This window comes from Salvelinus alpinus, chromosome 1 (genome assembly GCF_045679555.1).
Source record: "Salvelinus alpinus chromosome 1, SLU_Salpinus.1, whole genome shotgun sequence".
Taxonomy (NCBI): domain Eukaryota; kingdom Metazoa; phylum Chordata; class Actinopteri; order Salmoniformes; family Salmonidae; genus Salvelinus; species Salvelinus alpinus.
The window spans coordinates 38,010,136-38,036,478 of record NC_092086.1 but is presented as its reverse complement, the minus strand read 5'-3'; the positions used below and the strand labels follow the sequence as shown (position 1 = coordinate 38,036,478).

The 26,343-nt window shown below is 47.8% G+C and overlaps 1 protein-coding gene across 1 annotated transcript in view; it reads left to right on the top strand.

Moving 5' to 3' along the window:
* LOC139575153 (voltage-dependent calcium channel gamma-2 subunit) overlaps positions 1-26,343 on the top strand; it is a 70,637-nt gene that overhangs the window by 25,270 nt on the left and 19,024 nt on the right. The window contains exon 2 of the mRNA XM_071400159.1: positions 25,161-25,244. Coding sequence (XP_071256260.1) covers positions 25,161-25,244 — 84 coding nt within the window. The remainder of the gene's footprint in view (positions 1-25,160; positions 25,245-26,343) is intronic.

Genomic DNA, 26,343 nt, shown 5'->3' with positions numbered 1-26,343 from the left:
CAGCTTTATCACCTCTGTAGCGCAGCGAACAATCTGCCTTGTAGATTGGGTTCTGTTACCAGCTGTTCATTCAATTCAATTGCCTTTGTGTGTTAACATGACTGGGCTGTGAACGCCTTTCTTGCAGAAAAAAGTCAAATACATTACAGGCTTTTTATCACTTTGTATGTGCTACATTTTCACAACTCTAAGCACACAAATCTAAACAGATCAACGTGGCTCATGACTGAGTAGAACAAACAAACTCACAAATCACTTAATCCATTTGGATACATATTCAATCTAAGTATTCACTTTACTTTTGATATGATTTTCTTGTAATTTCTTAACAATAAAATTTACCATCACATCACACTGCTCCAAACAGATAACTACTGAACGAAAACGATGTGCTGCCTAGTTAGCTTATTTACACTACATGTCCAAAAGTATGTGGACACCTGCTCGTCGAACATCTCATTCAAAAGTCATGGACATTAATATGGAGTTCTTCCCCCCATTGCTGCTATAACAGCCTCCACTCTTCTGGGAAGGCTTCCCACTAGATGTTGGAACATTCCTGCGGGGATTTGCTTCCGTTCAGCCACAAGAGCATTAGTGAGGTAGGGCACTGATGTTGGGTGATTAGGCCTGGCTCGCAGTCGGTGTTCCAATTCATCCCATAGGTGTTTGATGGGGTTGAGGTCAGCGCTCTGTGCAGAACAGTCAAGTTCTTCCACACTGATCTCGGCAATCCATTTCTGTATGGACATCGCTTTGTGCACGGGGGCATTGGCATGCTGAAACAGGAAAAAGCCTTCCCCAAACTGTTGCCACAAAGTTGGAAGCACAGAATCGTCTAGAATGTCATTGTATGCTGTAGCGTTAAGACTACCCTTCACTGGAACTAAGGGGCCTAGTCCAAACCATGAAAAACAGCCCCAGACCACTGCTTGGCCATGGAAACCCATTTCATGAAGCTCCCGACAAGCAGTTATTGTGCCAACGTTGCTTCCAGAGGCAGTTTGGAACTCGGTAGTGAGTGTTGCAACCGAGGACAGACGATATTTACACGCTACGCGCTTCAGCACTCGGCGGTCCCGTTCTGTGAGCTTGTGTGGCCTATCACTTCACGGCTGAGCCGTTGTTACTCCGAGACATTTCCACTTCACATTAACAACACTTACAGTTGACCGGGGCAGCTCTAGCAGGGCAGGAATTTGACGAACTGACTTGATGGAAAGGTGGCATCCTATGACGGTGCCACGTTGAAAATCACTGAGCTCTTCAGTAAGGCCATTCTACTGCCAATGTTTGTCTACGGAGATTACATTGCTGTGTGCTCGATTTTATACACCTTTCAGCAAAGGTTCTGAAATAGCAGAATCCAATCATTTGAGGGCGTGTCCACATACTTTTATATATATAGGGTATATACACTGCTCAAAAAAATAAAGGGAACACTTAAACAACACAATGTAACTCCAAGTCAATCACACTTCTGTGAAATCAAACTGTCCACTTAGGAAGCAACACTGATTGACAATAAATTTCACATGCTGTTGTGCAAATGGAATAGACAAAAGGTGGAAATTATAGGCAATTAGCAAGACACCCCTAATAAAGGAGTGGTTCTGCAGGTGGTGACCACAGACCACTTCACAGTTCCTATGCTTCCTGGCTGATGTTTTGGTCACTTTTGAATGCTGGTGGTGCTTTCACTCTAGTGGTAGCATGAGACGGAGTCTACAACCCACACAAGTGGCTCAGGTAGTGTAGCTCATCCAGGATGGCACATCAATGCGAGCTGTGGCAAGAAGGTTTGCTGTGTCTGTCAGCGTAGTGTCCAGAGCATGGAGGCGCTACCAGGAGACAGGCCAGTACATCAGGAGACGTGGAGGAGGCCGTAGGAGGTCAACAACCCAGCAGCAGGACCGCTACCTCCACCTTTGTGCAAGGAGGAGCACTGCCAGAGCCCTGCAAAATGACCTCCAGCAGGCCACAAATGTGCATGTGTCAGCATATGGTCTCACAAGGGCTCTGAGGATCTCATCTCGGTACCTAATGGCAGTCAGGCTACCTCTGGTGAGCACATGGAGGGCTGTGCGGCCCCACAAAGAAATGCCACCCCACACCATGACTGACCCACCGCCAAACCGGTCATGCTGGAGGATGTTGCAGGCAGCAGAACGTTCTCCACGGCGTCTCCAGACTCTGTCACGTCTGTCACATGTGCTCATGTGCTCAGTGTGAACCTGCTTTCATCTGTGAAGAGCACAGGGCGCCAGTGGCGAATTTGCCAATCTTGGTGTTCTCTGGAAAATGCCAAACGTCCTGCACGGTGTTGGGCTGTAAGCACAACCCCCACCTGTGGACGTCGGGCCCTCATACCACCCTCATGGAGTCTGTTTCTGACCGTTTGAGCAGACACATGCACATTTGTGGCCTGCTGGAGGTCATTTTGCAGGGCTCTGGCAGTGCTCCTCCTTGCACAAAGGCGGAGGTAGCGGTACTGCTGCTGGGTTGTTGCCCTCCTACGGCCTCCTCCACGTCTCCTGATGTACTGGCCTGTCTCCTGGTAGCGCCTCCATGCTCTGGACACTACGCTGACAGACACAGCAAACCTTCTTGCCACAGCTCGCATTGATGTGCCATCCTGGATGAGCTGCACTACTTGAGCCACTTGTGTGGGTTGTAGACTCCGTCTCATGCTACCACTAGAGTGAAAGCACCGCCAGCATTCAAAAGTGACCAAAACATCAGCCAGGAAGCATAGGAACTGAGAAGTGGTCTGTGGTCACCACCTCCAGAACCACTCCTTTATTGGGGGTGTCTTGCTAATTGCCTATAATTTCCACCTTTTGTCTATTCCATTTGCACAACAGCATGTGAAATTTATTGTCAATCAGTGTTGCTTCCTAAGTGGACAGTTTGATTTCACAGAAGTGTGATTGACTTGGAGTTACATTGTGTTGTTTAAGTGTTCCCTTTATTTTTTTGAGCAGTGTAGTTTGATACCTGCTGAACACTGTACATTTCTATATTTATACCTCAGAAATGTGTCAATTTGAAATAAATGTATGTTGGAAGATAAAACCAAATCATAAATGGATGTGGCTGCAACTACTACATCATCATTCTCCATCAGCCAGTGTGCTTGAATAGGACAACGTGGAAAGAGTCACTCTATGTGCTACATGTATTGGTGACTAAACGTAATGTTCTCATGGTATTTCACAGAAAACTTTGATTTTACATGGATGACTCAGGGGTGAAAGATGTGTGAAACCCCAATGAACGCACAAGATTCTGAACATAAAATAGGGGCATTACAAGTGTTTCGTTTACAGTTTTGTACTAAGAGTTTTGTACTTAGAGTTTTGTACTAAGAGTTTTGTACTTAGAGTTTTGTACTAAGAGTTTTGTACTTAGAGTTTTGTACTAAGAGTTTTGTACTTAGAGTTTTGTACTAAGAGTTTTGTACTTAGAGTTTTGTACTAAGAGTTTTGTACTAAGAGTTTTGTACTAAGAGTTTTGTACTAAGAGTTTTGTACTAAGAGTTTTGTACTAAGAGTTTTGTACTAAGAGTTTTGTACTAAGAGTTTTGTACTTAGAGTTTTGTACTAAGAGTTTTGTACTAAGAGTTTTGAAAATATACCACTTACACCTGAAAAATGGGCCAAACTGATTGAAAAAAATTAACAGTGTTGTGAGTAAATGTGTGTGTGTGCGTCCATGCGTACATGCACGTGTTACTTTAATGTGTGTGTACACTTAATTGTGTGTTTACACAATATGACATCCATGCTGGATAGAGGCATCACGCGGGATAAAGCGGTTGTCCAATGGGGAAGGCAGCACTGCTACTGTATAATGCTAATCAATTAGCCCTAGTGCTGCTAGGGACTTGGCCAGGCCTTAGCCTGCTAATGAGAGCAGCACAGCCACTCACCTGTTGGCTTAACAAATAACTGGCTATAGCCAGATAACATCACAGCCCCAGAGGTGCCCTCTGTGTGTGTGTGTGTGTGTGTGTGTGTGTGTGTGTGTGTGTGTGTGTGTGTGTGTGTGTGTGTGTGTGTGTGTGTGTGTGTGTGTGTGTGTGTGTGTGTGTGTGTGTGTGTGTGTGTGTGTGTGTGTGTGTGTGTGTGTGTGTGTGTGTGCGTATTTGTGTGTCTGTGCTCTGACCACAATGATGACATCACTACGATCACACTGCCTGCCACCACTATGTGAATAGGACAAATACAGATTGATGTCAGAGTGTGGTTTGCCAATTAAGTCGTCCTCAATGTGGACTTGGGCTATGTGAATGTTTATTTCTTCTCTGTGTGCTCCTGTGTAATTGCATATGAAGAGTGTGTGTGTCTGTGTGAGTGTGTGTGTCGCTTTGTGTGTGTGTGTGTGTGTGTCACTTTGTGTGTGTACATGTGTGTGTGTGTGTGTGTGTGTGTGTGTGTGTGTGTGTGTGTGTGTGTGTGTGTGTGTGTGTGTGTGTGTGTGTGTGTGTGTGTGTGTGTGTGTGTGTGTGTGTGTGTGTGTGTGTGTGTGTATGTGTGTGTGTGTGTGTGTGTGTGTGTGTGTGTGTGTGTGTGTGTGTGTGTGTGTGTGTGTGTGTGTGTGTGTGTGTGTGTGTGTGTGTGTGTGTGTGTGTGTGTGTGTGTGTGTGTGTGTGTGCTCTGACCACGATGCTGTGTGTATCTGAGTTCACAGACTATGCTCAATAGGGGCCAAATGTACACTTTTATTAAAACATATTACTTGGTCTTATGCAACACATTTTCGCTTAGAGCCCCCAAAAGGCTCTGACTGCATATGTGGGTATGGATGTGGATACGCAGAACCGCCAGCCACTGCGGCCCCTCATGATGAGTTCAGATTTTTTGTGGCCCCCACCCCCATCAAAGTTTTCCATCCCTGGTGTAGGCCCTGTGTGCATGTAGGTGTAATAATTTGCATTCTGTGTATCAGATGAGGGAGCTGAATGTATCACTGGTGTCCAAGTCACTTCCGGACCATTAACTCAGGGATTAGTCTGTGTGGGTATGGTTGAGCTTGGCTCCATGCTCCAAGCTTCAGCCTACTCATGCAGAGGGGAGTGTTTGGGTCCTGTGGCGGAGCACGGAGGAGGGCCTAATGGCAGAGCCCAGCCCAGACTCAGAGCTCCATCTCCTGCCTGTTGACACAGAGACAGCAGGGACAGGGATAGGGACAGAGACAGACAGGGCCAAGGACAGAGAAAGAGACAGACAGAGACAGGGACAGATACAGAGAAAGACAGGGACAGAGACAGAGACAGGGATAGGGACTGAGACAGAGACAGGGATAGGGACAGAGACAGAGACAAAGACAAAGACAAAGAGAAAGGGACTGAGACAGAGACAGACAGGGACAGGGACAGAGAAAGAGACAGACAGGGACAGAGAAAGTCAGGGACAGAGACAGGGATAGGGACAGAGACAGAGACAAAGACAAATAGAAAGGGACCGAGACAGAGACAGGGACAGAGATAGAGACAGACAGAGACAGACAGGGCCAGGGACAGAGACAGAAACAAAGACAGAGACAGGGATAGGGACAGAGACAGGGATAGGGGCATTGTCATGCTGAAACAGGAAAAGGCCTTCCCCAAACTGTTGCCACAACGTTGGAAGCACAGAATAATCTAGAATATCATTGTATGCTGTAGCGTTAAGAGTACCCTTCACTGGAACTAAGGGGCCTAGCCCAAACCATGAAAAACAGCCCCAGAGACAGATAGGGCCAGGGACAGGGACAGAGACAGAGACAGAGACAGAGACAGAGACAGAGACTGAGACTGAGACTGAGACAGATACAGAGACAGGAAAATAGACAGAGACAGGGACAGATAGGGCCAGGGACAGAGACAGAGACAGAGACAGAGACAGAGACAGAGACAGAGACAGAGACTGAGACTGAGACTGAGACTGAGACTGAGACTGAGACAGAGACAGGAAAATAGACAGAGACAGGGACAGATAGGGCCAGGGACAGAGACAGAGACAGAGACAGAGACAGAGACAGAGACAGAGACAGAGACACTGTCATGCTGAAACAGGAAAAGGCCTTCCCCAAACTGTTGCCACAAAGTTGGAAGCACAGAATCATCTAGAACCTCATTGTATGCTGTAGCGTTAAGACTACCCTTCACTGAAACTAAGGGGCCTAGCCCAAACCATGAAAAACAGCCCCAGAGACAGATAGGGCCAGGGACAGAGACAGAGACAGGGATAGGGACTGAGACAGAGACAGAGACAGAGACAGAGATAGGGACTGAGACAGAGACAGAGACAGGGACAGGGATAGGGACTGAGACAGAGACAGAGAGAGACAGATACAGAGACAGGGATAGGGACAGAGACAGAGACAGAGACAGAGACAGAGACAGGAAAATAGACAGAGACAGGGACAGAGGGACAGGGACAGAGACAGGGACAGAGACAGAGAAAGGGACAGAGACAGAGACAGAGAGAGACAGATACAGAGACAGGGATAGGGACAGAGACAGAGACAGAGACAGAGACCGATACAGAGACAGAGACAGAGACAGGGATAGGGACAGAGACAGAGACAGAGACAGAGACCGATACAGAGACAGAGACAGAGACAGAGACAGGGATAGGGACAGAGACAGAGACAGAGACAGAGACCGATACAGAGACAGGAAAATAGACAGAGACAGGGACAGAGGGACAGGGACAGAGACAGGGACAGAGACAGAGAAAGGGACAGAGACAGAGACAGAGAGAGACAGATACAGAGACAGAGACAGAGAAAGGGACAGAGACAGAGACAGAGACAGAGACAGAGACCGATACAGAGACCGATACAGAGACAGAGACAGAGACAGAGACAGAGACAGAGAGAGACAGATACAGAGACAGAGACAGAGAAAGGGACAGAGACCGATACAGAGACCGATACAGAGACAGAGACAGAGAAAGGGACAGAGACAGAGACAGAGACAGAGAGAGACAGATACAGAGACAGAGACAGAGAAAGGGACAGAGACCGATACAGAGACCGATACAGAGACAGGGACAGAGGGACAGGGACAGAGACAGGGACAGAGACAGAGAAAGGGACAGAGACAGAGACAGAGAGAGACAGATACAGAGACAGGGATAGGGACAGAGACAGAGACAGAGACAGAGACCGATACAGAGACAGAGACAGAGACAGAGACAGGGATAGGGACAGAGACAGAGACAGAGACAGAGACCGATACAGAGACAGAGACAGAGACAGGGATAGGGACAGAGACAGAGACAGAGACAGAGACAGGAAAATAGACAGAGACAGGGACAGAGGGACAGGGACAGAGACAGGGACAGAGACAGAGAAAGGGACAGAGACAGAGACAGAGAGAGACAGATACAGAGACAGAGACAGAGAAAGGGACAGAGACAGAGACAGAGACAGAGACCGATACAGAGACCGATACAGAGACAGAGACAGAGACAGAGACAGAGAGAGACAGATACAGAGACAGAGACAGAGACAGAGAAAGGGACAGAGACCGATACAGAGACCGATACAGAGACAGAGACAGAGAAAGGGACAGAGACAGAGACAGAGACAGAGAGAGACAGATACAGAGACAGAGACAGAGAAAGGGACAGAGACCGATACAGAGACCGATACAGAGACCGAGACAGAGAAAGGGACAGAGACAGAGACAGAGACAGAGAGAGACAGATACAGAGACAGAGACAGAGAAAGGGACAGAGACCGATACAGAGACCGATACAGAGACAGAGACAGAGAAAGGGACAGAGACAGAGACCGATACAGAGACCGATACAGAGACAGAGACAGAGAAAGGGACAGAGACAGAGACCGATACAGAGACCGATACAGAGACAGAGACAGAGAAAGAGACCGATACAGAGACAGAGACAGAGAAAGGGACAGAGACAGAGACAGAGACAGGGAAAGGGACAGAGACAGAGAAAGGGACAGAGACAGAGACAGAGACAGAGACAGAGAAAGGGACAGAGACAGAGACAGAGACAGAGACAGAGACAGAGAAAGGGACAGAGACAGAGACAGAGACAGAGAAAGGGACAGAGACAGAGACAGAGACAGAGACAGAGAAAGGGACAGAGACAGAGAAAGGGACAGAGACAGAGAAAGGGACAGAGACAGAGACAGAGACAGAGACAGAGACAGAGACAGAGAAAGGGACAGAGACAGAGACAGAGACAGAGACAGAGAAAGGGACAGAGACAGAGACAGAGACAGAGACAGAGACAGAGACAGAGACCGATACAGAGACAGAGAAAGGGACAGAGACAGAGAAAGGGACAGAGACAGAGACAGAGAGAGACAGATACAGAGACAGAGACAGAGAAAGGGACAGAGACAGAGACAGAGAAAGGGACAGAGACAGAGACAGAGACAGAGACAGAGACAGAGACCGATACAGAGACAGAGACAGAGACAGAGACAGGGACAGAGACAGAGACAGGGACAGAGACAGAGACAGAGACAGAGACCGATACAGAGACAGAGACAGAGACAGAGACAGAGAAAGGGACAGAGACAGAGACAGAGACAGAGACAGGGAAAGGGACAGAGACAGAGAAAGGGACAGAGACAGAGACAGAGACAGAGACAGAGAAAGGGACAGAGACAGAGACAGAGACAGAGACAGAGAAAGGGACAGAGACAGAGACAGAGACAGAGACAGAGAAAGGGACAGAGACAGAGACAGAGACAGAGACAGAGAAAGGGACAGAGACAGAGACAGAGACAGAGAAAGGGACAGAGACAGAGAAAGGGACAGAGACAGAGACAGAGACAGAGACAGAGACAGAGACAGAGAAAGGGACAGAGACAGAGACAGAGACAGAGACAGAGACAGAGACAGAGAAAGGGACAGAGACAGAGACAGAGACAGAGACCGATACAGAGACAGAGAAAGGGACAGAGACAGAGAAAGGGACAGAGACAGAGACAGAGAGAGACAGATACAGAGACAGAGACAGAGAAAGGGACAGAGACAGAGACAGAGAAAGGGACAGAGACAGAGACAGAGACAGAGACAGAGACCGATACAGAGACAGAGACAGAGACAGAGACAGAGACAGAGACAGAGACAGAGACAGAGACAGAGACAGAGACAGAGACAGAGACAGAGACCGATACAGAGACAGAGACAGAGACAGAGAGGGACAGAGACAGAGACAGAGACAGAGACCGATACAGAGACAGGGATAGGGACAGAGACAGAGACAGAGACAGAGACAGAGACCCCTCACTCCTCTCCCTCACCAGCTGTTTTTAGAACGCCCTACAGTCCCTGTTGACTGTGTGCTCCTCCTCCTCTCCTCCCAGTCCTGGAATCCCCTTTTTTTCCTCTCTCTCTCTTCCTTCCTCTCTTTCTGTCTCTCTACAGTTCCCTCCCAACTCTGTACTCTTGTGTTGAAGGTGAGAAATGAATCGGGGGCGACCTAAAAAAGTTTCCATCCTAACTGGAATACAAGTAGTTGTTGGATTTAGAATGTGTCTGTCTACAGAAGACTATGATCGAGGAGTCTGCTTTAAAACAAGCTAGATAAAACCACATATAAAAACCGGGTTGATATGACATGCCCTATTTTGTCTGCACATTTGACTCAGAGGCTAATAGAACAGCAGAGCTTACATCCTATTTAGTCTAATATGCATACTGGCTCAGAGAGTACACTATATATACAAAAGTATGTGGACAACCCTTCAAATTAGTGGATTCGGCTATTTCAGCCGCAACTCTTCCTGACAGGTGTGTAAAATCGAGCACACAGCCATGCAATCTCCATAGACAAACATTGGCAGTAGAATGGCCTTACAGAAGAGCTTAGTGACTTTCAACGTGGCACCGTCATAGGATGCCACATTTCCAACAAGTCAGTTTGTAAAATGTCTGCCCCACTAGAGCTGCCCCGGTCAACTGTAAGTGCTGTTATTGTGAATTGGAAACGTCTAGGAGCAATAACGGCTCAGCCGTGAAGTGGTAGGCCACACAAGCTCACAGAATGGGACCGCCGAGTGCTGAAGCGCTTAGTGTGTAAAAATAGTCTGTCCTCGGTTGCAACACTCACTACCGAGTTCCAAACTGCCTCTGGAAGCAACGTCAGCCCAATAACTGTTCGCCAGGAGCTTCATGAAATGGGTTTCCATGGCCAAGCAGCCGCACACAAGCCTAAGATCACCATGTGCAATGCCAAGTGTCAGCTGGAGTGGTGTAAAGCTCACTGCCATTGGACTCTGGAGCAGTGGAAACATGTTCTCTGGAGTGATTAATCACACTTCACCATCTGGCAGTCAGACAGACGAATCTGGGTTTGGCGGATGCCAGGGGGACAGTACCTGCCCCAATGCATTATTCCAACTTTAAAGTTTGGTGGAGGAGGAATAATGGTCTGGGGCTGTTTTTCATGGTTTGGGCTAGGCCCCTTAGTCCAAGTGAAGGGTAGTCTTAACGCTATAGCATAGAATGAGATTCTAGACGATTCTGTGCTTCCAACTTTGTGGCAACAGTTTGGGGAAGGCCTTTTCCTGTTTCAGCATGAAAATGCCCCCGTGCACAAAGCGAGGTCCATTCAGAAATGGTTTGTTGATATCAGTGTGGAAGAACTTGACTGGCCTGCACAGAGCCTTGATCTCAACCCCATCGAACACCTTTGGGAACAATTGAAACGCCGACTGCGAGCCAGGCCTAATCGCCCAACATCAGTGCCGGACCTCAGTAAGGCTCTTGTGGCTGAATAGAAGCAAGTCCCTGCAGCAATGTTCCAACATCTAGTGGAAAGCCTTCCCAGAAGAGTGGAGGCTGTTATAGCAGCAAAGGGGGGACCAACTCCATATTAATGCCCATGATTTTGGAATGAGATGTTCCATGTACTTTGATCATCTAGTGTATTAATTGACTTTGCACATGGATAAAAAATAGACACAAGTCTCCCATGTGGAGATAATGAGATGGTTGTGATTGGCATAGGTGGGTTGTTGTTGATATTGTTGTTGTTGTTTACTCTGATCTTTGTTCTGAGAATGTCCTTGTCTCTCTCTGTGTGCTAGCCAGCGTTGAAGGACTCTTCTTCTGAGAAAGGGACGTCTCTGGCTCTGACTTTGTCTGACCGGAAGGCAGTGACGCACCCCACTTAGACACCCGTTACTCACTGACTCACTGTTCCTGGATCTGTAAAATCTCATCACTCACTCTCTCTCAGCTCCCATCATGCCCCTTCATGACCTCACTTCCCCCAAAAGTGTCAAGATTCTCAGCTGGGCTCAGTCATCATGGAGTCCTATTGGCAGTCAGGACGAATCCGTCACTCCACTCTCTCCCTTCTCTCCCCTCTCTCCCCTCCTCTCCCCTCCTCTCCCCCCTCTCTCCCCTCTCTCCCCTCTCTCTCCCTCTCTCCCCTCTCTCCCTCTCTCCCCTTTCTCTCCCCTCTCTCTCTCCCCTTTCTCCTCTCTCTCCACTCTCTCCCCTCTCTCTCTCTCCCTCTCTCTCCCTCTCTCCCCCACTCTGCTTTCTCCCCTATCTCCCGTTCTCCCCTCTCTCCCTCTCTCCCCTCTCTCTCCCTCTCTCCCCTCTCTCTCTCTCTCTCTCTCTCTCTCTCTCTCTCTCCTTTCTCCCCTATCTCCCCTCTCTCCCTCTCTCCCCTCTCTCCCTATCTCCCTTCTCTCCCTCTCTCTTCCTCTCTCCCCTTTCTCTCCCTCTCTCCCCTCTTTCCCTTTCTCTCCGTCTCTCCCTCTCTCTCTCCTCTCTGTCCCGTCTTTATCTCCATCTATTCCACCTCTTATTTACCTCTCATTACTTTGTGTCACAGAGTGCCTCTAAAACCTTGTTTAGGGTTCTTGTGTTGGTGCTTCTCTGTGTTTGGCACTTTGGTTATACAGTATGTGGAAATGGCTTGTAGAAAATAGGGGCAGACACAAAAGAGTCGAAAAAGAGGGGAGAGAAAAACTTGAGAGGTTGAGGAGACTATAAATAATTGTATTTGTATTTGTATTTATTATGGATCCCCATTAGCTGCTGCCATTACCACATATATACAGTACAAAATCCATGTGTACGTGTGTGTATAGTGCATATGCTATAGTGTGTGTGTGTGTGTGTGCTTCACAGTCCCCACTGTTCCATAAGGTGTTTTTTTATCTGTTTTTTAAATCTAATTTTACTGTTTGCATGAGTTACTTGATGTGGAATAGAGTTTTATGTAGTCATGGCTCTATTTAGTACTGTGCGCCTTCCAAAGTATGTTCTGGTCTTGGGGACTGTGAAGAGACCTCTTGTGGCATGTCTTGTGGGGTATGCATGGGTGTCCGAGCTGTGCGCCAGTAGTTTAGACAGACAGCTCGGTGCATTCAATATGTCAATACCTCTCATAAATACAAGTATCCCTCCTATATCCCCCTGTATCCCCCCTGTATCCTCCCCTGTATCCCCCCTATATCCCCCTATATACCCCTGTTTCCCCCCTATATACCCCTATATACACCTGTATCCCCCCTATATACCCCTGTATCCCCCCTATATACCCTTATATCCCCCTGTATCCCCCCTATATACCCTTATATACCCCTGTATCCCCCCTATATACCCATATATACCCCTGTATCCCCTCTGTATCCCACCTTGTATCCCCCTGTATCCCCCTATATCCCCCCGTATCCCCCTTGTATCCCCCTATATCCCCCTTATATCCCCCTGTATCACCCTATATCCCCCCTGTATCCCCTTATATCCCCCTTCCCCTACATCCCCCTATATCCCCCTTGTATCCCCCTATATCCCCCCTGTATCCCCTCTACACTAACTCCATCAACACATCATCACACAAGTAAACACTGAGACACAACCCCTCCTCAAGTCCCTACACGTTCCTCCATCTTCTACTGTACAGATAGTGTATAACTAGTGTGTCTGTACATCAGAAACACTTCCCATCCCACAGCTAAGTGCAGGAATCCCAGATTCTGAAAGACAGTCTGTAGGAAAAGATCTGCCTAAATGTATAGTCAGCGTTCTTCAAAGAGGATGATATGGAGATGTTTTGCAAAGAGAAGTCTGCCAGGATTGTCAAATCAGTCTGATCAGTCCATCAAACATCAAGCAGTATTAGCACAGTAGAGAGAGCTATAGCTTATCCACAGCATACTGGCTTGTATTAGCAGCTACAATAGTCAAATATGTATTTACAGTATGCTTTATCCAACACAATCATTATCATCCCCATGTCTCTCCCTTTCCTGTGTGTGTGTTTTGTGTTTGTTTGTGTGTGCGCGTGTCAGGGTCGTGTTTATAGGTGGCAGGGAAGTCAGGCGCAGGAGAGTCAAACGGAGTGTAAAATGGAGTCTTTTAATGAATGTCCAAATACATGCTCCATAACACTAATAAGAAACGAACATAAACAAATATGGGTACGAAGACCCGTCGCGCACCTATACACATAAAAAACAATACTAACAAGAAACAATCTCTGACAAAGACATGAGGGGAAACAGAGGGTTAAATACACAAAAGGTAATGGATGGGATTGAAAACAGGTGTGTGGGAAGACAAGACAAAACCAATGGAAAATGAAAAATGGATCGATGATGGCTAGAAGACCGGTGACGTCGACCGCCGAACACCGCCCGAACAAGGAGAGGCAACGACTTCGGCAGAAGTCGTGACAGTACCCCCCCCCCCCTGACGTGCGGCTCCAGCCGCGAGTCGACACCGGCCTCAGGGACGACCCGGAGGGCGAGGTGCAGGGCGATCCGGATGGAGGCGGTGGAATTCTTTTAACATGGAAGGATCTAAAAGGTCCTCCACCGGAACCCAGCATCTCTCCTCCAGCCCGTACCCCTCCCAGTCCACGAGGTACTGAAGGCCCCTCGCCCGACGTCTCGAATCCAAAATGGATCGAACAGAGTACGCCTGGACCCCTTCGATGTCAAGAGGAGGCGGAGGAACTTCACGCACTTCAGCCTCCTGGAGCGGGCCAGCCACCACCGGCCTGAGGAGAGACACATGGAACGAGGGGTTAATACGGTAATTAGTGGGCAGTTGTAACCTATAACATACCTCGTTCACTCTCCTCAGGACTTTAAACGGCCCCACAAACCGCGGACCCAGCTTCCGGCAGAGCAGGCGGAGGGGCAGGTTTCGGGTCGAGAGCCAGACCCTGTCCCCTGGTGCGAACACCGGGGCCTCACTGCGGCGACGGTCTGCGCCAATTTTCTGGCGCCTTATGGCGCGCTGAAGGTGGACGTGGGCTGCCTCCCAGGTTTCCTCAGCGCGCCGAAACCAATTGTCCACCACAGGAGCCTCGGTCTGGCTCTGATGCCAAGGAGCCAGAACCGGCTGATACCCTAATACACATTGAAAAGGAGTGAGGTTAGTGGAGGAGTGACGTAGCAGGTTCTGGGCCATCTCTGCCCAGGGCACGAACTTCGCCCACTCCCCCGGCCGGTCCTGGCAATAGGACCGCAAAAACCTGCCCACATCCTGGTTAACTCTCTCCACCTGCCCATTACTCTCGGGGTGAAAACCTGAGGTAAGACTAACCGAGATCCCCAGACGTTCCATGAACGCCTTCCAGACCCTTGATGTGAACTGGGGACCCCAATCAGACACTATATCCTCAGGCACCCCATAGTGCCGGAAAACGTGTGTAAACAGGGCCTCTGCAGTTTGTAAGGCCGTAGGGAGACCGGGCAAAGGGAGGAGACGACAGGACTTCGAAAACCGATCCACAACGACCAGGATCGTGGTGTAACCCTGTGAAGGTGGAAGATCAGTCAAAAAATCCACCGACAGGTGCGACCACGGCCGTTGAGGAACGGGTAAAGGTTGAAGCTTACCTCTGGGCAGGTGTCTAGGAGCCTTGCACTGGGCGCACACTGAGCAGGAGGAAACATAAATCCTCACATCCTTGGCTAAAGTGGGCCACCAGTACCTCCCATCAAGACAGCGCATCGTCCGACCTATCCCAGGATGACCAGAGGAGGGTGACGTGTGAGCCCAATAGATCAATCGGTCGCGGACAGCAGACGGAACGTACAGACGACCAGCTGGACACTCAGGAGGAGAGGGCTCTGCACGTGACGCCCGCTCAATGTCCGCGTCCAACTCCCACACTACTGGCGCCACCAAACACGAAGCTGGGAGTATGGGAGTGGGATCCATGGACCGCTCCTCTGTGTCATACAGCCGAGACAATGCGTCTGCCTTGACGTTCTGGGAGCCTGGTCTGTAAGTAAGCGTAAACACAAAACGAGTGAAAAACATGGCCCACCTTGCCTGGCGAGGATTCAGTCTCTTCGCCTGCCGGATGTACTCCAGATTGCGGTGGTCAGTCCAGATGAGAAAAGGGTGTTTAGCCCCCTCAAGCCAATGCCTCCACGCCTTCAAGGCCTGTACGACAGCTAACAGCTCCCGGTCCCCCACATCATAGTTTCGCTCCGCCGAGCTGAGCTTTTTCGAAAAGAAAGCACAGGGGCGAAGCTTCAGTGGCACACCCGAACGCTGAGAGAGCACTGCTCCTATCCCAGCTTCGGATGCGTCCACCTCCACTATGAATGGCAAAGAGGGATCCGGATGAGCCAACACAGGCACCGAGGTAAACAGAGTCTTCAGGTGTCCAAAAGCCCTGTTCGCCTCAGCCGACCACTGCAAGCGCACCGGGCCCCCCTTTAGCAGTGAGGTAATGGGAGCAGCCACCTGACCAAAACCCCGGATAAACCTCCGGTAGTAATTGGCAAACCCTAAAAAACGCTGCACCTCCTTTACCGTGGTTGGAGTCGGCCAATTACGCATGGCTGTAATGCGGTCGCTCTCCATTTCCACTCCTGAAGTAGAAATCTGATGCCCTAGGAAGGAGATGGATTGTTGGAAGAACAAGCATTTCTCAGCCTTGAAATATAGATCATGCTCCAACAGGCGACCAAGCACCCTGCGCACCAGGGACACATGCTCGGCGCGTGTAGTGGAGTATATCAGAATATCATCGATATACACCACTACACCCTGCCCGTGCAGGTCCCTGAAGATCTCATCTACAAATGATTGGAAGACTGATGGAGCATTCATCAACCCATATGGCATGACATGGTACTCATAATGACCTGAGGTGGTGCTAAATGCCGTCTTCCACTCATCACCCTTCCGAATACGCACCAGATTGTACGCACTCCTGAGGTACGCACTCCTGAGGTCCAATTTTGTGAAGAAGCGTGCCCCGTGCATTGACTCAATAACTGTATTTATCAGAGGTAACGGGTAACTATATTTCACCGTGATTTTATTGAGACATCTTTTATTGAGACAAAGAAACTCGAAGAGGCGGGTGAAATGGATGGCTGAATGAACCCCTGACGCAGGGATTCAGAGATATATGTATCCATAGCCACCGTCTCCGCTTGCGACAGGGGATACACGTGACTCCTGGGATATGCAGCGTCTACCAGGAGATCTATCGCACAATCCCCCCCGTGGATGGGGTGGCAGAAGTCGTGACAGCGCGCCTGAGTGCCTGTGTGTGCATGAGTGTATGTGCACGTATGTGTGCGTCTGTGTGACGCTGCACTAGGCTCCCACCTTATCAGGGTCATTATGAAGATGAATAGTGTGATTATAAGGATGAATAAGGTGATTAGGCCTGTTGTCCTTGCTGCTGGGTGCTGGGGCTGCCTACCCCTCATTAAGGAGGGGACGTAAGCGTGCCTACCACGAGACGCACACATTAACCACCTTACCCAGTCATCCATAGGGTACATATCCATCACGTACACTTTAAGGACTTTTGAAAGACTAGCCCTTGGGCTAAAAGAGATCCTAATACAATCTAAATCAAATGAAACTACGGTTTGGGGATGCCTCTGTAAGTGTGATAGCAGGACAAGAGAGATTCATTGTGTTCACCTGAGTGCTGAGCTCTAGTCATGTCCTTAGTAGCTGTTTTGTATGTTTGCTGCTAAATAATACTACAGTGAGTTCCAAAAGTATTGGGACAGTGACAATTTATGTTGTTGTTTTGGCTCTCTACTCCAGCACTTTGGATTTGAAATTATATAATGACTATTATATATATAGGTTAAAGTGCAGACTGTCAGCTTTAATTTGAGGGTATTTTTATCCATATTGGGTGAACTGTTTAGAAATTACAGCACTTTTTGTACATATTCCCACCATTTTAGGGGACTAAAAGTAATGGGACAAATTCACTTACATGTGTATTAAAGTTGTCAAAAGTTTAGTATTTGGTCCAATATTCATAGCACGCAATGAATACATCAAGCTTTGACTCTACAAATTAGTTGGATGCATTTGCTGTTTGTTTTGGTTGTGTTCCAGATTATTTTGTGCCCAGTAGAAATGAACGGTTAATAATGTATTGTCATTTTTATTGTAAATAAGCGTAGAATATGTGTCTAAACACTTCTACATTAATGTGGATGCTACCATGGTTACGGATAATCCTGAATGAATCGTGAATAATGATATTTGTGAGTCTATAACTTTCTCAGTCATCATTATTCACGATTCATTCAGGATTATCCGTAATCATGGTAGCATCCACATTAATGTAGAAGTGCATCCAACAGATCTGTAGAGTCACAAGCGTGATGTAGTCCAAAGTGCTGGAGTAGAAAGACAAACTGTGTATGTTATTGTAAGTTGTAAACGATCAAATAATATTTGATTGTTTACAATTTACAATAACAAATACAGTGAGCTCCAAAAGTATTGGGATAGTGACACATTTTTGGTTGTTTTGTCTTGGTACTCCAGCAGTCTACAGGCATGATTTCATATGTGTTATTTCATAGTTTTGATGTCTTCACTTTTATTCTACAATGTAGAAAATAGTAAAAATAAAGAAAAACCCTTGAATGAGTAGGTGTGTCCAAACGTTTGACTGGTACTATATATTATGTTAAACAAATCTAAATATATTTTATACTTTTGATTCTTCAAAGTAGCCACCCTTTTCCTTGATGATATGCTTTTCCAACAGTCCTGAGGGACTTCCTTCAGACTGCGGTCCAACTCATCCCAAACCATCTAAAATGGGTTGAGGTCGGGTGATTGTGGAGGCCAGGTCATCTGATGCAGCACTCCATCACTCTCCTTCGTGGTCAAATAGCCCTTACACAGCCTGGAGGTGTGTTGGGTCATTATCCTGTTGAAAAACAAATGATAGTCCCACTAAGCGCAAACCAGATGGGATGGTGTATTGCTGAAGAATGCTGTGGTAGCCATGCTAGTTAAGTGTGCTTTGAATTCTAAATAAATCACTGGCAGTGTCACCAGCAAAGCACCCCCACACCATTACACCTCCTCCTCCATGCTTCACGGCGGGAACCACACATGCGGAGATCATCCGTTCACCTGCTCTGCGTCTCACAAAGACACGGCGGTTGGAACCAAAAAGCTCAAATTTAGACTCATCAGACCAAAGGACAGATTTCCACCAGTCTAATGTCCATTGCTCGTGTTTCTTGGACAAAGCAAGTCTCTTCTTCTTATTGGTGTCCTTTAGTCGTGGTTTCTTTGCAGCAATTCAACCATGAAGGCTTGATGTTGAGATGTGTCTGTTGGCTGGTAGCTCTAATGAACTCATCCTCTGCAGCAGAGGTAACTCTGGGTCTTCCTTTCCTGTGGCGGTCCTCATGGGAGCCAGTTTCATCATAGCGCTTGATGGGTTTTGTGACTGCACTTGAAGAAACTTTCAAAGTTCTTGAACTTTTCTGTATTGGCTGACCTTCATGTCTTAAAGTAATGATGGACTATTGTTTGCTTATTTGAGGTGCTCTTGCCATAATATGGACTTGGTCATTTACCAAATAAGGCTATCTTCTGTATACCACCCCTACCTTGTCACAACACAACTGATTGGCTCAAATGCATTAAGAAAGAAAGAAATTCTGAAATTCCAGGTGATTCCAGGTGACTACCTCATGAAGCTGGTTGAGAGAAAGCCAAGAGTGTGCAAAGCTGTCATCAAGGTAACGGGTGGAACTTTGAAGAATCTCAAATATAAAATATATTTAGATTTGTTTAACACTTTTTTGGTTACTACATGATTCCATATGTGTTATTTCATAGTTTGATGTTTTCACTATTATTCTACAATGTAGAAAATAGTAAAAATAAAGACGACCCCTTGAATGATTAGGTGTGTCCAAACTTTTGACTGGTACTGTATAGAATGTTGCTAACATGTAGAGGTCGATGTGCAGGAGTAGCCGAATGCTATGTTATACTAATCTTGGTTAGCAACATAAAGGTGTAGGGCAGCTTAGTGAGTAGGAACACTGCATAAAGCCAAGTGAGCAGTGAGTCAGTCCAGGGGTTAAACACATCACTAGATTGGCCCAAACATCAGCTCCACCCATGTGATCATCTTCAAGTGGGCCCCAGATAACTGTCTCCATGGCAACCCCCACACCAGGAATCTCTTTTTTTTTTCCACAGCGACTGGTTCTGATGTCCACATGGCAACGGATGCCGTGGGGACAGTGCAGGGGGGGAGGAGGGATAGAAGGGAGGGGGTGGGGGGATGTGTGGGGGTGGCTGCTGCTGACGCACTAGGTGGCTGCCTGCAAACTTTTCCAAAATTCCGCCCACCGGCACAGAAGTAAGCACTCGGCTGGAATCCGGTGCACCAAAGCTGCGTTTCCTCTCTCTTTTTCTCTCTGTCTGTCTCTCAACCTTGAACAACGCCTCCTACTTGAACCAGGCCTGTTGACCCTCCCTTCTTCATCCATCCACAGAACCTCATAGCACCTCCTCCATGGTTATGTCCCAGAACAACAAACTACTGCCTGTGTTTCGGGAGCTGTGGTGGTGACACTACTGTTAGGAGGTCAGTGTGTGTGGGCAGGCCCTCCTGTGTGTCTGTCTGTGGCTAGGGGTCTGGGGATTGGCCGGTTCTCTATGTTCTGTTTTGTTGTGTCCTAGGGGAATCTCTGGAGTCTTAGACACCACTGATGGATGACATCAGCAGCAGCAGCAGTAGAGGGGGTGGTTAAGGAAGAGGAGGAATGCTTAGCTCTCTCACCTGCGTCCATACACACACACACACACACACACACACACACACACACACACACACACACACACACACACCCACACCCACACACACACACATTCACTCTCATATTGTCAAGGATGAGTGTTTTAGTCTTTCTTCACCAGGACTGAGCTGACAGTGTCGAGATCATGTCTAGACATTGTGGTTTTTGTTTGGGCACAAGTGTCACATCCAAAATGTATTACACATGTAGTAGGGAGAGCATTTCCAGATGTCATATTAGTTGAAGAAGTTGAGGGGGGAGGTGGGGGGAGGTGGGAGCTGGGTCAGTTGGTAATTGAACACTCCCAATTATCTTGAATAATCCCTCAGTAATCTTTTCTTGTGAATGGAAATTGTGTGGAAAGAAAATGTGTTGGGAGTCAAAGATTACAATTAAAATAAGAATCACAATTTATTCTGCTGTAATTTGGCCCATTGTATCTGGTGGCTCCCCGGGTTTTATGGGCCAGTGCTTATTTCTATCAGCCGGACGTTGGGAGAGAGAGCGAAAAAGAAAGAGAGAGAGGGGGGGGGAGAGTAAGAGAGAGGAGAGAGACAGAGAGAGAGAGAAAAAAGAGTGAGAGAGTATGGTTTCCCACCAAGTGAGGAAAGCCACAGCCGACTTAAACAGTCAAAAAATCCAAAGCACCAGGGCCAAGAATCCTCTCCTCAGTGAAAGCCAGAGAGAAAAATGTAACTTTTCTCACTCTAGCTTGAGGAGATAACCAGAAGGCAGCCCAGCAGGGGTTGTGTTTGTGGCTTCAATAGCATTGGAAAAAGTACCTCTGTGTGATTCTTAAACAGTTAACCCCGACCTTGGAATGTATTGATTTCAATATGAGTATTTTTATTCAGAATGTTGATCCCAACATGACGGTCATGCCAATAGAGTCGGACTCCCCAGAGCAGAGGCCAATTTACAAATCACAGCCTCATCACTGGAATCTCCCCATGAAGACACAACCTTGGAGACATACTATACAGCCATCTCTAGGGAACAGAAAATGGGGGCACATCGACCGGAAAATCCAGGGTCTGAGCAGACCAGGAGCCTCTGTGGGATGGGCGATTGTAAATCTACACCCACCCACCAGCCCCACTCACTTGACCTTGTCCACCTCCCTCTTCCCTTCTTCCTCCTCTCCTCTCCTGAATGGATCTGTCTCACCCTGGTCTGCTCTAGTATTGAAGTGCTTTATGGCAGTGTGGGACAGGGAGGACAGGAAAGGACCTAGGTGTTAGGCCATAGCTCATCCCCACAGTAGGGGTCATGGTGGCCAGTGGTCGTTAGGGTGATTGAGGAAGTCCAGCGCTGACCCCTAGTATGGAGCCAGCTGATGGGACCCAGTGGGTCGGTCAGTGCAGGAGAGTCCCATGGCCTGGCTCTGCTCTTAATGCTAACTGCTTTATAAATGATTAGCACAAGACCAGCTAGAAGGCTAGCTATACTTACAATGCCTCGATTGCTTTTTAACACCAGGCACTTTCAACAGGGCTGAGTATGTACTGACATGATGCTATTGTAGTACTACAGCTTGCTATAGTGAGCAACCCTCAGATAGAGGTAACATAGTGGATACTATGGCCTGTCTGTAAACGCTGAATGAAGATGTCGTGACCCACCAGACACCTGTTGTGGGTCCCCTGCCAGATGGGCCTCCCCCTCTGTCCCCTACTCTCCCCCCTCCGCCCTCCTCCTCCTTTCCTCCCCCTCTCCCCCCTCCGCCCTCCTCCACCCTTCCTCCCGCCCTCCCTTCCCTTCTCTCCCCCTCTCCCCCCTCCGCCCTCCTCCACCCTTCCTCCCCACCTCCCTTCCCTTCTCTCCCCTTCTCTCCCCCTCTCCCCCCTCCGCCCTCCTCCTCCTTTCCTCCCCCTCTCCCCCCTCCACCCCCCTCCCCTTCTCCCCCCTCCGCCCACCTCCTCCCTTCTCTCCCCCTCTCCCCCCTCCACCCTTCACCCTTCCCACGGTCACACACTTTTGTACGGGAGGTTTCTGAAAAATAAAAATGTTAGTATAAAACATTTACCAGCGTGCTGAGTTTACATGTCTGACAAGAAAAGGACAGTTTGGAGTGTCACATAAATCTTTCAGCGCACTAATTGAAGTGGTTCCCCCAATAGGCTACTCTCTGCAGCTGCTTGAACAAATGACACAACTGTGGACGGGACAGCCAGCTAACTATACCATACTCCCACTCTGTGATGTCAGCTGTTGATAAGACAAAGAGACGTGGTGCACTGTGGGTGGATGCTGTGTTCTCAATGTTATAAGTTTTGTTCCGACAACTCCGTGGCGACTGTGCTGTGTAACTACATAAACAGTCGTATCCTTATTGAAATGGATTTGAAATGAAAGAGTTCAGGATATTCCTTATTTTTCTCCTTCACTGCATTTGACCCACTTCTTGATAGGTGTTATTTATTGTGGAGGCTCAGTGGCTGTACTGTGGTGTCAGTGGTGGGAAGAGTCGCACACTGAGTTTGATGTGCTTTTTAGGCCCATGAGTTTCGATCCAACAATGATGAAAGTGTGACAATGGAAGCAGATCTATCCGCCTCTCTTCTGGACTTCAACCTTCTCTCTGTTCATTGCCCTTCCTCTGTCTCTCCCTCTTTCCCATATATTCCTCCCTGTCTCTTGTTAATTGCCGCAGAGCTTGTTGATGGAAATCAATGAGTGCTTTTTGATTATGAGCCAGAGCTGGGGAAGGTGAGAGAGAAGTGGACACACACACACCGTCAGCACTTTGGACTCTGTCCACCGAGGAAGGATTAGTGTGTGTTTCACACGGAGGTTCCCACACTCCTCTGCTGCGGCCAAACTCCAGCCTAGCATGGCCTCTGCCAACCGCTCGGTCAAAACTCAATGACATTGGAACAATCACAACAAACTCTCCTCTGATGAAACCTTAACTACCCTCAGACAGTTAACAGACAGTTACCTCTGTGGTATCAAACACGGTCTCCCCTCAGCCTTCTGTGAGCCCTACCACACACAGTGTGCACAGAAGGAAGAGCAGTGTTAAGTCTGTTTGATAGCTCTTCCTTCAGACACCAGTCGCTCTCATATCCGAGCGGTTCTTGCCGGGGGTCAATTCTCCGTACGTGGGGTCCATTCACAAAACCAGCGCCCCACCCAGCCGCACCCGCGGCATCCATCCTGCCTTCCCGCCATCTTCTCCTCGGCAACACCTGGCAACCGGCTAACAAACACCTGTTCACCTAATTAGACAGACACTGGAGGGAGAAGGAGATGAATAAGTTAATGAGACAGTAATCTGGCCCAATCACATGCCCCGGCGTCGGCTTCCTCCTCGTCTGTTTCCTCCTCGGCAGCAGGGGTGCAGTAATGACCTCTGGATTGGGTGATTCCTTCGCCGTGCAACCCTGAGCGACCCCATCACGGATGGACCTTCTGTGGTACCACAGCATGGAGGAATGGAGGGATGAAAGTATAGAGAAAAGTGGGAAGTGGGAAGAAGGACAGGCCAGGCAGGCTGCTTTCTGAAAGGACAGAGCGAGTGACTTGGCAGCCTGGGCACTGAGGCGTCAGCCAAATGAATGAGCATTAGGAGATGAGGTTCCCATTGCACAGCAGTTGGAGCCGCTCCAGGTCTCACCAGCTGTGCCACTCTTGTTTACAAGCCGCACCTGCTGCCGGAGAGGCCTCCATTCTGACTAGCAACCTCAGGCTCGCATGACCACCAAAGCCAGACCAGGGAATGTGCTGCCTGGGCTAGGGAAACCCAGTCCCTGGTGCTTATGAGAAGGGCAGAGCGCCCACTCCTCTGTGGAGTTTCATCATCATGTTTCCTAACATCGCTTTGTGTTACATTTACATACATACATACATACATACATACATACATACATACATACATACATACAGGCAGGGGCGCAACTTTGGTTTTAGAAGTGAGGGGGACATATTATTATCCAGTCAGATAAAAACCGCGACCGGGAGACCCATGGGGCGGCGCACAATTGGCCCAGCATCATCCGGGTTAGGGGAGGGTTTGGCTGGCAGAGATGTCCTTGTCCCATCGCGCTCTAGCGACTCCTGTGGTGGGCATGCGTTGACACGGTCGCCAGGTGTGCGGTGTTTCCTCCAACACATTGGTGTGGCTGGCTTCCGGCTTAAGCGGGCATTGTGTCAAGAAGCAGTTTTGCTTGGTTGGATCGGCTTGGTTGGATCGTGTTTCGGAGGACGCATGGCTCTCGACCTTCTAATCTCCCGAGTCCGTACGCGAGTTGCAGCGATGAGACAAGACTGTAACTACCAATTGGATACCACGAAATTGGGGAGAAAAAGGGGTAAACGTAATATATATATATATATATATATATATATATATATATACAGAAAAATCACAAAATAGCTAAGTTGGGTCGGAGCTTGCAAAACAGCAGCCATCTAGAATGGATGTAATGACTAAATGTCCAGGATCCTATCACTCATTATATATTCATCTCTCTGCTGCCCACACAAACAAATCACTGGCCCATATGTTTCACACACCGGAACTGGATCCACATCCTCCTCCATTCCTCCATGCTCAGGTATCCACAAAACACGCATCCATCCCTCCCTCCCTTCCTCCATGACTTGACCTCCTCCCGTGTCTCACCATCCCTTCCTCCCTCCATGACTTGACCTCCTCCCGTGTCTCACCATCCCTCCCTTCCTTCATGACTTGACCTCCTCCCGTGTCTCACCATCCCTTCCTCCCTCCATGACTTGACCTCCTCCCGTGTCTCACCATCCCTCCCTTCCTTCATGACTGGACCTCCTCCCGTGTCTCACCATCCCTTCCTTCTTGCAGGCGTACAATACCTTCACTTAAGTGCTGTGTTGCTCCAAAATAATTAATCTGTTCTATTCAACGCATCCTGTGGATATCACAAGCTCTTTCTTTATGTTGTTGTTATGTTGGTGTTTCCTTTATTTTGGCAGTTACCTGTACACTCATACCTAGATGGGTTTGAACTGACTCATGTCACTCTTTGTGTTACCATGGCGTTTGTCTTGATTCTATTATTATTTTTCCTCTGTGACTGCTTTTCTGACCCTGTGTGTTTTCTCTCTTGTTTCTCCTCCAGGGAACTTTAAAGGGATGTGTAAACAGATAGATCACTTTCCTGAGGACACGGACTATGAAGCGGACCCCTCTGAGTACTTCTTACGTGAGTCTCCTCTCTTTGGCTTTCACTTTTACAGTACAGAGGAACCAGTGAGCCTCAAGGGAGAGTGTGGTCTGGGCATCTCATCTGCGCATTTGATACTGTATTGTAGTGAATAGTACTACACAAATACTACACAAATGTACAACTGTGTACTTTCTAATCTTGTTGAGAGAGGGTAGTATTTAATATGAGGTAACCTTCAATCAGGTGACAAGGGGGGACAGAAATCAGCCAACAACGCGTCCTCTTACCTCAACTGACAACTTGTTCATATTTATTACTTGAGCCCACTTTCCCCACCCAGCCTCTGACAGTCAATACAGTCACAGTAGTTCTGGTGGGCCTGTGTGTTATTTTAGATATCTCTAAACTGTATCCTGCTTTTAGTGAGTGCCTGTCTGTCTGGTCTGAACTCTACCAGGCACCACTGCTCTTCTCCTGGCTGTTTTTACTGCCTGCCATATGTAACGTAACGTGCAGTATTACAGTCCACTGTGTACCCTGTAAACTTCCCACATTGATTTGTGCTCTGTTTTCCTCACTGCTAGCAAGACATGGAAATGAGTGTCAAACAAGCTGCGGTAACAATCCTAAAATTACATGATTTCAGTGCCAACAGAAAAGGTATTTGAATTCCATAATTTTGAATTTGTATTAGGATATTGAATTTGAATGTAATATTTTTGAATTTGTAACGCACAAACTTGTATTTCATGATTTGAAACTGAATTGAGTGAATATTGCATTCAGTTTTAAAATTGAATTTACATTTAATTGAATATTCAAATTCAATATTTATATACTCAGTTTCAATATGATAGATATTCCATTCATTGTCTGTGTATCAAGTTTACAAACTATCATTTCAAGTTTATAAAAGTTTTATATATTAAACTTCTCAGATGCGTTTAGATTAAGTTTTTAAGTTCAGTTCTCTAAATTCAGATTCAAAACCAGAGACAACATCCTGGCACTTTGCCAGCCAGGAAAAGTAGAGGAGAACAGATAGATTGAAACGCTCACTGTGATAAACAGAAGCTTCTGCCGGTTTCTGAAGTCAATGTGGCATGTTGAATTAATTTTTTTCCTATGAATCTGG